A 12687-nucleotide genomic window follows, 5' to 3' on the forward strand; every position below is an offset into this window, starting at 1 on the left:
ACACACACACACACACACACACACACAGGAAATTTAAAGGAGATGGTCTGGGATTTTCCCAATTATCGTTTTTGTCAACAAACCTCTCTGTCCCTCGATACTTGCGATACTCGTGCTTCAGCCCAGACATAATTCTGTGTCCTACGTGATTTGCTAAAGCAGTTGTCCACTGTAGTTTTTAACTCAAACTGGGGTGAACGGAGCATTTTGCTGCATATACTACATATAACGTACTGTATGTGAGTGAAAATAAGCAGCAGTGTCCATGTGTATTGTGATGAAAGTCAATGCTCCACTTGTGTAGCTCACTGACGTTGATGTTTCCCCTCTTCACTCTCTCCGTCCTCTGCAGGGTTCACTCACGCTGACCTGGACCATGAGCAATGATTTGCCTGTTCTGACAAGTCTGACTGAGAACTCCACTGTGAGTATATCTACTGCTGCGTCCGTCCGACCGTCCGCACCCCTCCCACTCTGCCACACACGCCATCAACAACACACACTGTCCACGCCTTCATAGTGGCTCCAGTAGTGACCGTCGTGTTGGACCTCAACCAAATCAACAAGCAATGTGGCATCCAGATAGATAAGAGAGAGAGATGCAAGCTGAGTTAACGACATGGTGTTCCAGTGGCTGGTATTATGTATATCCCAGTGGCGGAGTCTGATCTGTATCCAAAGAGGATCTGACTCCAAACCAGGACTGTGTGTGCTGCTGGAGGACAGGGTGGGATATGTGAGCCAGCAGCAGCGATTATCCGATGGTTAAAGCTGTCTGTGCGTGGGGAGAATTGACTGTTGTTCACGTCTACTGAGTGTGTTAGAAACATGGCCTGAAGACTGGAGAGAGGCTTCGCTGCTGCTGCTGCTGCTGCTGCTGCTGAGTGATTGTGTTGTTCTTCCTGTTTGGCTGAGCTTGTAAAAACAGCAGATTTCATTAAGCTACAGATGCTCTGACAAATTCTGTGCCCATGTATGTTTTGCACGCAAGCGACCGTGGGTGTATCAAGGTGTGTGTGTGTGTGTGTTGCTGTGATGCTGCTGTTCAGAGACATAATGTAAACACACACACACACGCTCAAACGTTCAAATTATTATAATACATTATATCTCCCCATAGGCTCCAACTGAATGTCGACCGCTACTGCATCTCATGAATGTAAAGGTTTTCTATAAGTGACGCGGTGCTCCGTTTCACATTTTCTCTGCTCTCACACACATAATCTTCCTCCTCCTCTGGTTTTATAAGCACGAGAGGCGACAGCTCCCTGTGTTCAGCAGCTCTGTCGCTCTCTTTCCCTCCTCTGTGCTGTTGGATTGAGCCTGGGATTGAAGTTGAAACAGACTGATCGATGCTTTGTCTTAACGGAAGTAGGCTACCTTTAGTGTGAAAGCAAAGTCATCATAAAATCAGCTGCTTTCGCTCTTTCTCACACACACATACACACACACACACACACACACACACACACACACACACACACACACAGTATTTTCTAATGTACGTTTCCCTCTGCTTTTCCCTTTGCATGCCTGACACAGTTATAACGTGTCGTATTAATGGCCGAAGTATTTTTTCAATCTAAATGTCAAACACTAGTCTGGTTGTTGCTTTTCTTTGTCTTATGTCACAGATTTACAGTAAAAACTCTTTGGGTTTTCAACTGTTCAGACGAAACAAGGAATTTAACATGAATTATTTTAGACTCAAAGACATACACGTTATAGACAAAATGATTACTGTAACTGGAACAGATTACAGTAATTGATAACAATGATCATTTTAGTGTTTTACAGTAATATTCAGTCAGGCTTTAGGTGTTTTGCTGCTGCTGCTGTTCATCATCTAAAGCAGTGGTTCCCAACCTGGGGGGCGCCAAAGATCCAGGGGGGGTCGCGAAGCCCTCTTGATTCTAAGGGGTTTAATAATTTTAATGTAATTAAAATGTTAAATAAATGAGTAGGCTAAGCATTTAATTCATATGTGACAAAATCAACTAAATTCAAGGGCCACATTAAACATTTATTTGTGTATTTAAATAGATAAACAAATAAATTATAGGCCTATATCAATAGATGATTGAATATCAACAGTTTTAAAACATTAAATACATAATATACAGCAGGGCAATATCAGTCACAATGAATTTGAAAAACAGCATGGAACAATGAGAAAAAACCTGTGTAAAATGACAACATATTCTTCAGAACTTGTACTTTTAAAAACATTATGTTATGTTTTTAAAGTACAAGTTCTGAAGAAATATGTTGTAATCATACACAGGTTCTCCTGATAGTTTGTTCCATGCTGTTATTAAATTACTGAAATATAAGAAAGTATTTCATGTAAAAGAAGTTATGATGTTCCTTATTTTATTTTATTGTATTTTATTTTACATCGGGGGGGGTGGGTCACCAAAGTTTTCAATGGTAAAAAATATGGGTCCCTTAAGAAAAAGGTTGGGAACCACTGATCTAAAGGTTGGTCCGTGCTCCTTGAGGATCTCCATGGTTTTCCTCCAAAGCAGCAACCTTTCACATTTTTATAAATTGCACGACGTTAAGTGTCGTAATAGATGAATTTCCCCTTTGTGACAGTGAAAAGAGCCCAATTATTTTTCTCCCTTGTTACGATCCCGGCTCGGCTTTTGATACGAACATCGGAAGAAGAGCTAGGAAAGTCTGGTGTGGGGATTGCTCATGTGCGTCTGCATCCTCCTCCTCCTCCTCCTCCTCCTCCTCCTCCCATTTCCATTTTTAGCCTGTGGAGGCCTCATTTCCCCCTCATTGAGAAGAGCTGGGAAATTGAATTAAGGGTCTCGCTGACGTTTCGATTAGCATCCCCAGGCTCACTCAGCCAAGACTGAGAGTATTAATCAGAGAGAGTGAAGAAGACAGCAGTTGTGTTGTCTCTCTCTCTGTGTGTGTGTGTGTGTGTGTGTGTGTGTGTGTGTGTGTGTGTGTGTGTGTGTGTGTGTGTGTGTGTGTGTGTGTGTGTGTGTGTGTGTGTGTGTGTGTGTGAGCAAGCAGGAAGTATGATGCATGTGTGTGAGTGTGGATAAGAATCACTGTGAGGAGGGAAGGACTTCTTTCAGTGTTAATTCAACTCCTTATTAAATATTACAGCGCTTAGCTGACAGCGTAATAATGCGACAAAGAGATTCTTCACTGCTGCAAAACTTAAAGTGAATCAATTACTGTCTAACATGACAACAGACACGTGTGCGCCGCTTCCACCTTATTGTGCGGTTAGTGAGTGACTTATGGGCTCCAGCTATGGCCTCAGAATATAAACAATGGAAATTACATTTTAGTGGTGTAACTCAAACAGTAACAGTGAACTGTGAGTAGCAGGTTGATATTTGTAGTGACTTTTATGTTGTGTCTCGTGATGCCAGGGGAGTTAGGAAATACTAACCAATCTGAATGTATGGGTGGATCTTGTGTTGAGGTGGATCATCACAGGATCATCACACAGATGGTTTAAGAAGGTTATAATACATCTGGCGACTGGTCAAATGTAGCCTACATGGACAGAAATTACTTTATGGCACACTGTCATATTTTTTTTACTCTATTTAAGTTCCCAGTTACTGCTGAGATCTGTCACCATTTATATTCTTTAAGAAGAGCAATAATTGGATTATATTTGTAGAAATAAAATTAAAGTTATGTGATTATCAAATATTTTCTATGGCAGTGGTTCTCAACTGGTGGGTCGGGACCCAAAAGTGGGTCGCGGACCCGTTCTGGATGGGTCGCGGACAGCTGGTCAAAAAAGTAAATAATATTTAATGCACATCTGATGTTGGACATGTCTTTTATTTTGAAAAATAACTTATTTTGAAAGGCACACGAGACACGTGAACACATGCAGTTGTAACGCTCCTCCTCAGTTTCTTATTATTTGCTCCATTTGCTCTGAATGCAAAGATATCAGTTTCTTATTAATGTGGCCTGAATGCAGTGAAAATACCTTGTTTTGTGGGTCTTTATTTTGTGCAATTTGATATTTATTCACTTTTGTGAATATGCTCTGAATGCAGAGATGCATTAGAAGTCAAATATATCATTTTGTTGGTCTCCATTTTGTGCAGTTTGATATTTTTTTATTCACTTCCGTACATGCAGTTGTCATGGTCCTCAGTTTCATTCATGTGCTCTGAAATGCACTTTGCTCAATAAAGAGCAAAATGAGTTTTTAAAGGCTTTAAAGGGATAGTTCAACATTTTGGCAAATTGGCCCATTGCCATAATCGCTATAGTCATAGCAGTAGGTTTGTTACCTTTAATTGTCGGTGTAAGCTATTTTTAGAACGGAGGAGCGGAGCGTCAGGCTGCTCAGAGCTACGCTACGGAGGCTAATGGAATTTCTTGGTTTTCCTCATCAAACTCATCAAATACACAACCCAACAACTCCAAAAGGCTGTGGTGGACAAGTTGTGAGCTGCACAATCACCACGCTATGAGATAATAATGGAACGTTACGAGACGGAGTTGTTTTAGAGGTAAATTCATGCAAAACCGCTGATGCGCGTTGCGTTCAGGGACAGTTTTTCAGCAAGCAGACTCTGTATTTACCCTGTATTTACCTCGAAAACGGCTCCGTTTCGTAACGTTCCATTATTATCTCATAGCGTGGTGATTGTGCAGGTCACAACTTGTCCACGAAAGCGTTTTGGAGTTGTTGGGTTGTGTATTTGATGAGTTTGATGAGGAAAACCAAGAAATTCCATTAGCCTCCATAGCGTAGCCCTGAGCAGCCTGACGCTCCGCTCCTCCGTTCTAAAAATAGCTTACACCGACAAATAAAGGTAACGAACCTACTGCTATGACTATAGCGATTATGGCAATGGGCCAATTTGCCAAAATGTTGAACTATCCCTTTAAAGGTTTGAATTCTATAAAAGTGGGTCGCGACTTAATGACCATGGGAAAATGTGGAGCCCAGAGTGAGACTAGTTGAGAACCCCTGTTCTATGGCATACTACTGTGGTGTGGTAAAAATGTTAGTAAATATGAAACTATAATATTTTATCAAACTCCAGTGTCTCCAGTTTAGTGTCTGTTTGCCTACTTGTAGGTGAGATTTAAAGGTGAGAAATGACATGTCAGTGTTGTGTGTAATTCATTGTTGTGCTGCCTCCATACTTGACTAAACAGGTATAATCTCTAATCTCTGTATCTGGTTGCACCCGTCAGGATGTGCCGGTGTCGGCGGGCCAGGTGGAGAACTATGTGCTGCTGCTGGTGCTGCTGAGTGTCTTTGCCGGGGGGACGCTGGTCCTGCTCTCCCTGCTGCTCCTCTTCTGTCACCGCTGCTGCATGGGCGGACGCCGCTACTCCAGGTGGGTGCTGCTGCCAGCGGGGAGACACATGGCGTGGTACTGGCAGACCTGGTTCGTCTGCAAACAGGATTTACAGGAGTCAATGGGATTATGACAGCAGAGGATTAAAGCTTTTATGAATATGAAACTGAAAGCTGGGTTGTGACGAGGCAGTTTTTGTGTCTGTGAAAGAGCACAAAGGGTAAAACTAATTTCCCTCTTTCAGAGCCAGCGATGACCCTGAGAAGACAAACACTACTTATGCTGAGGATTCTCAGCCCACCCAAGGTCAGAGCCGTGTTATTCTTTAAGTTCAGATACTATACTATATTCTGGTCCACTGTCGTCACTGAGTCCATTATTTCTCTCCTTGGGTTTGTCCTTGTCCTCTCTGACACTCAGAAATCACCATTCGTCTGGATGAATCAGATGCTCTCTCAGCTTCAAGCTGTCATGATGGAGAGTCGGAACGATTTGTCTCCACTGGGTCTACTGGCCGCAGAGTCTCCTTCAATGAATCTGCACTTTACGAACAGGAGAAGACAACTCAGAACAAGGGACGAAGGTACAGTTTATCTGGGCCAAAGGCAAATTATTACAGTTTATTTCACTGAGCTGTTTGATGATGAATGATTTATCCTCCTCCTCCTCCTCCTCCTCCTCCTCCTCCTCCTCCTCCTCCTCCTCCTCCTCCTCCTCCTCAGGTACACTCTGACAGAAGGAGACTTCCACCACCTGAAAAAGGCCAGACTGACCCACCTCCACCTGCCTCCAGCCCCGTGCGACCTGAAGATCCTCACCATCATGGAGTGTGACTCAGCAGAGAGCAGCACCATCAACATCAGTGAGACCACAGCTCCAAAACTGCCCCTCTCCATTTACCAGGTGACGTGCACCTCTGTGGTCGAGTCACCGCTGTTGTTGTGATTTTAATTTAAAACATACAAAAACAGCTCAATCTGGTTTGTTCTCTGATCTCTAACACGTGTCGATGTCTCTCTCCAGCCCTCTGAGAGGGTCCCCGACTGGATGGGGCAGAGCCTCAGTGGAGGTCTGCCAGGAGACCATCACCACTCCACCGTCCTGGACCAGGGACCCAGACCGGCCTCATCCACCATCAAAACACAGCACACACGCTCCCAGACTGTGAGTTTCACCTTTTTCCACATGGTATAGAGAATTATAGGTGGTCAATTAATTTTTAGCGAAGCCACTGGCACAGCTCCATCAGTCAGTTGGCCATCCAGACATGACATAACATGTTTTTTGTACAAATATTCATGAAGATGAATCCTGATTCCCCTAGAGACATAGCAATATTTATAGATAATTGTAACTAGTTTGGCTTTTCTGGTTTTAAGAACTAGAGAATTAATTTCATTGATATTTGTTACAGACATTTGTCTTCCCCTCAGGATGAAATGTAATAACTTTGACCCGACTCTTCCTCTAGAGTAACTATCAGAGCAGCATTTTAATTTCACATGAGCTTTTTTTATTAAATACCTGCAAAACTAATGATGTTCCCATCAGTCTGTTGTTTGTGTGTAGAGCTGATTAGTAAATGTTTGTATTCTAACTCACTAAACTAACACAGTGAACATCATTAGCCTCACAGAGCTGCAAACGTGGCTGCATACTGTTTCCTATGTAATATTCCTCTCCATGGGCCAAAGTGCTCGCTGTATGTTAACTGATATTTGTCATCATGATTTTAGTAAGTGCTTGAAACAATATTTTGCTTGACAAAACAGAAAGCATTCTCTAAAAGACTGCCTCTGTGACAAAATCGAACGCTTTGCCAGCCTGTATTCATACTGAGAAAAAAACATTAGCACGGATCGGCTCTTGAGTCCACACTGATCTGCACATATCACTCATAAACAGAGCTGTGAAAAGCAGTCGCCACAGGCCCAACCCCAATGATGCACTGTGACATTGGTCATCACCGCAGCCAATGTTCCCTCTAATTTTCAAAACTCCTGAGCAGAAATTCAACTCCCCTGATGACCTGCTTGAGTGACTGTGAGCGACAGCTTAAGCATACACAGTATGTCCACATGCTGGTGCTATGGCCTCACCTCTCCAACTCCAAATATCAATACAATTGGCTATTACTATAATGATTAATAACAGATTATTTTGACAACATTACCTAGGCTACTCCAGTTACAGTTAATGTGATAACAAAATACAATATTGTTTTGGCAAAATAGATTTTGCATTTATTGCCATATGAACAATATGAAAAAATAACTAACATCAAGTTGGTGTCATCAACTCTTGGCACTGAAGCATTCTTGATATGAACAGTAATAATAATTCTCAAGCAAAAACTTAAATCGTTGCATTACAGACCACGGTTAAGGTCATACATTTCACAATTCGAAGCACACATTAGGGAGAAATAAACAGTAAACTAGTCGGGGATATTTGAGTGTGCAACTTTTTTGTCTTCTGGGCAAAGAGGTGGGGAGCAGTGTGCAATTGTACAGTAAAACACCTTAGAGGGAACAGTGACCGCAGCTGAGTGACAATATGACAAACTGTGGTCCCCTGAGGTCTATGCCTCTGCCCGTCACGATTCATCTCAGCTCATCTGCCTCAATCCCTTCTAAATGTCTCATCACCTCCCTCCGTCCTCCTCTCCCTTCATCTCCTCTGGCAGATGGAGGCTATCGGGGATAGGGGAGAGCCTGAGAGCGAAAGGGGGATGAGAGGAGATTTGACTCAAGCTCCGGGCCAGACTTCAGTTCTACATTTCTTCTCTAAACTGCGGCGCCATGCCAGTCTGGAGGGGGCAGGCCCTTACTTCAGGAGGTGGAAGTTTGACAGCAGTCACCGGGCTGCTAGTCTGGATGCCAAAGGTTTGGATCAATATCATAAATGAATGAGCACAGTTTTTTTTATTTGTGGGTAATATCTAAATGAATTTTAAAAAGTGCATGTGACAAGGTGAAGAAAATCAAGTAGACAGCTACAGTATCTTTTCATGTGAATTGCTCCCAGGATCACCCAAGAGACGGCCCTTCCAGAGGCAGAGAGCGGCGAGTGAAACAACTGACCACACCGACGACGACTCCTTAACCCTCCAAGATGAATCTTTCCCACACTCTCCCGTCCTGACCAGTGGCCTCCAGTCCCTCTCTGCAGAGTCACTGTCTCATCATGCGACAACACCCACATCCTCAGTCTTCCTCAGCAGGTAAATCCTCTCCCATCATACCCATTACCCTCCCCACGATTTGCAATATTCAACTACCAGAAAAAATACAGATTGTCTGACTGTTCACCATCTGTGCAGGCTTGAACTGGAGGCCATGGTGGAGGTAAGTGGAGGGAGCAGCGCCAGGAGAGAGGGGCCCTGTTTACCAGAGGAGGCCACAACCAATGGAATAGGAGCAGAAAAGGAGACAACGTTTGGTGCAGGTGTAAGATCAAGAGCACTGGGGGTCGAGCTAGAATCGACGGAAGATGATGACTTGTTTGGGCCACAACAAGAAGCTGCCGTGGTTCAGGACAGGTTTGAAGACATGTTAAGGACAACTACGGACACAAAGACAGAGAGTTTGGCGGCAGATGCGAGGAAAAAGAGCGAGGCAGAGGTGGATGATGGAGAAGATGTGGTGTTGGGAGCTGAAGCCAGGCGAAGGGCTGACTCAGCCTCGTCTCTTTCCTTCATGATTCGCCAGGAGAGCTCCGAGGCCCCTCCCTCCCTGTACAGAGACATCTGGAGCTTGCGAGCCTCTCTGGAGCAATATGCCTCCTCAGATCAAAGCAGCACAGATCGGGAGTCGATCCGCAGCGATGCCGACAGCGTTTCATCCTTAGGTGGTGCAGGAGCTCGTTCTGGTCTGGACAGCTGCTTGTCCCAAGACCTGGACGACGAGCCTGAAGGAGAAGGGGAGGTAGAGGGGTTGGAGGGAGGAGTCCGAGGGGCGTCGGGCGGGGACAGTGAGATGGGAAGCGGCGCTGGAGGAGAGAACGAGGCAGGGAATCGGAAGCTGCTTCAAATGGACAGTGGCTACGCCTCCATCGAAGCGCCACCCAGGGCCCCTGAAGAGATGCGGCTCTTTGGGACTCCCGGAGCCCCGAGAGGGAAGACGGCATCTGAGAGAAGGCTGTTCTTCACCAACTCTGGAAGAAAAGGTTCGGTGTGCGAGAGCATCGAGGCCAAGCTCTTCCAGGAGGAGCTGGAGGACGAGATGGCGGACAACACCGAGACAGAGGAGAGAATCAAGGAGCGGTCTCAAACTGGCAGCCAGTCTCCGACCCTTCAAGAGCCACATCCACTTATGAAGTCCCTTCACCCTCAGAAACCTCCAGATTCACAACCTCAGTTGATGTCTCCACTGGTAAAGCCAACCCCCCAACCCCCTAGTCCTCACAGACCTCGCCTCCGTCGCCGCGACTACAGCATCGACGAGAAGACGGATGCTCTTTTCAACGAGTTCCTCCGTCACGACCCGCGGTTCGACCAACAGGACTCTCCGCTGCGCTCCAGGCACCGCTCGAGAGTTCACCTCCGGAAGCAGTGGCAGAGACACAAGCAATACAGCGACCCGGGGTCGGGCACCGGGGGGAGGTACTCCCCGTCTTTAGAGAGGCAGAGGTTCACGCCGCTGAGGAGGGGAGACAGCGCCGGTTACCCTCTGGACACCAGATATCACAGCACACTCTCACGGATCGCGAGCGCTGCTGACGAAGAAGCCAGCGAGGTTGCAGCTGGCGAGGAGGCGGCCAAAGACAACGCGGAGAACAAAGACCCATCGAGCGAAGCAGCTGCCGGGGACGCCGCCGAAAGCGCAACCAACAAAACCTGCGAAGGCACAGACGCAAAAAAGAGCAGCTCTGGTTGTGGCGGGTTGGGTGGAGAGGGCGACGGCTGCCGAGCCTCTAAAAACAATGACACCGAAAGCACAACTAGCCAGTCTTTGACCACTGTGACTGCACAAATCAGCCACATGGACCCGAGAGTCGACAACAGGAACAACAACAGTAGTCAAGCGATCTTATCAGAGGTTTCCCTGCAGGCAGAGGATAGTCTGTCGGACAAGCTGGCGGTGTCGGTGGAGGAGAGGCTCTACGGCGGCCTGCGCAGCGCAGAGAAGCTCGGCCAGGGAGGAGCGGAGCGTGTGCTCACCGTGACTCACGCTGCCTCTCCCGGCTTCAGTCCCATATAACCTGTTAACAACCAACGCCATCTTCACCATCGACTTTGTTTTAGATCCACTGCGTGCAGAACAAAGACTTGATCAGGAACGTCCACAGCAACTCAAGCATCATCATGTGTTGGATGCTCACTCAGTTTTTCTGATCCTTTCCATTTGGACAAGGCCTCAAAAATAAATTTGCTCTGACAACTGCTGCATCAAACATATATATCCTAAAGGACAGCAGCACCTTCTTGATGGCCAGTCTCATAGTGTTTCCATTAAGACCTTAATTTTCCACTGTGACACCAATGTGACATGTGATGCCCCCTTTTTATCGGTGACCATTCTTCGAAATCAAAAGCATTCATCACATAGCTTTGAAAATATAGACCCATCTTTAGAAAAAAGTTTAATATTTTCAGACTTAACTGTGAATTTTCAGCATGCTACTGTATGTCCAAACGATGTGTATGTGAATACTGTACATTTCTAACTTTAAAACAAAAAGCACTTTGACGGAAAGAAAGATAATGATGGAGTTTCTGTCGTCCGTTCCTCTCATTTTGAAACCATATCCTCCTCAAGTGTCCTTCTTGTCTCAATCATCATGAGGGTAAATGTGTACGAGAACTTGGTGCGTCTGTATTTGGTGACAGCTAGGAGGAACAATGCTGATCATGTAAAAAAAAAAGAATAGAAAAAGAACATTATTATAGGTTATCCAGAAAATACAAAGTGGTTGAAAGTACGTGCATCAAGCGTTTTTATACTCATATTTCTTATGTTTGTATTGCACCTTTGTTATTAGTCATCTGTTCCTGTTTCGCATCATAATTAAGGAGCTGGGATCCAGGAGCTCCTGCAGGCTCTAGTGGAGTGTTGTATTGGGGGAGATTGACAGATGATACTTAAAAAGACTGACACAGGAGCCTCTCAGGCTTTCAGACAGATGGTTCAGTGACAGAGAGTTTGAGGCTGTGAAACAGGAGGTTTAAATTGAACAGCAGTGGCATTTTGCCCGTTCCCAAATCCTGGCAGAATGGAATATACTCACCCTGTACCACTAAATAAAAGATATGTCTGGTGATATTTTTATCACTGTCAACATATCCTATAAAAAGACCAAAACCAAACATGAATTGACCAAAACTAAGACGTGCTGTCTATGTGGCCGACGTCTAATATAGCTTATTGCTTTGTGCTTTAGAGGCTTTAGAGCTCAGTCGTTGTGTAAAAACTATAACACATCAATGAGCCACAATGATCGAATGATGAATGATGAACACGGCCACTTAAATCTGAGTGAATCCAACAGACATCATCCTGCCGGTATAAATATGCACTTTAACACAACGACCCCTATTTGACACATTGTTGGTTTCTGTCTTTTCATAGAATTTGTGGGCATTACAAATAATGTCAAAAATATGAAGGCAGGCTATCTCCTTCAGGGTTAAAGAGCTACTGCTTTGTTTATTTGAAAAGCTGCTGATTATTTTATTTGTCGACAATTTCATAATAATTGGCTTAATATCACATTAGTGAAGTCCAAAGATTTCTTCAACAAAAACGTTAATACATTAAAATCTTGTCCACTAGGTTTCTAGAGAGATTGAACTGCACCTCGTCTTTGTTGGTCTGAGCAAACAATATCCTCCGAGCAGGACTCTGACCTGTTTTTTTTTGTGTGTGTATGTGTATGTGTGAAACTACTGTTTTGAAGAAGACATTTCAGGTTCTATTTCAAGTGTCTTCTATTGTTTAACAAACTACTGCGAAATCCAACATAATAATAATAATAATAATGCAGAGAGAAGCAGCAAATCCTTGCACTCAAGAACCTAAAGCCAAAAAATTGGATTTTTGATTGGTAAAATGATTAATGTTTAATCCATTATGAAAGCTGCTGCAGACTAATAGATTAATTTATCGTTGCAGCTATTCCAATCTGGAGATAATTTTAGGATTTTGAGTGTCATTAGAACTCCGAATGAAAAGACTTCTTCCTCTCTCTTTCAGTCTGGTTTTCAAGTGTTATTTGTTTTGTTTTCTGTTCATGTCGAACAACCTTGGTTTAATGTGTGATGAAGAATGGCACCTGCACAACTGCGATTTCCACACAGGCTGTGGTATGAGCTGCAGCACATCCAGTATGTGTGTAGTTTATGAAACTCATGTCTTTGTTCTCATTTCATGGTGTAAAC

The 12687-nt window shown here is 44.4% G+C and overlaps 1 protein-coding gene across 1 annotated transcript; it reads left to right on the plus strand.

Moving 5' to 3' along the window:
• Window positions 1-376: 376 nt before the first annotated feature.
• cbarpa (CACN subunit beta associated regulatory protein a) lies at window positions 377-10510 on the plus strand (the record flags this gene model as incomplete). Its single annotated transcript, XM_083991376.1, has 9 exons — window positions 377-424; window positions 5203-5348; window positions 5554-5615; window positions 5730-5892; window positions 6032-6212; window positions 6333-6473; window positions 7996-8194; window positions 8337-8532; window positions 8632-10510. 9 exons carry the CDS (start codon window positions 377-379, stop codon window positions 10508-10510), a joined length of 3015 nt encoding a protein of 1004 aa, XP_083847502.1.
• Between the last annotated feature and the right edge of the window lie 2177 nt (window positions 10511-12687).

This window comes from Trachurus trachurus, assembly GCF_905171665.1.
Source record: "Trachurus trachurus genome assembly, chromosome: 17".
Taxonomy (NCBI): domain Eukaryota; kingdom Metazoa; phylum Chordata; class Actinopteri; order Carangiformes; family Carangidae; genus Trachurus; species Trachurus trachurus.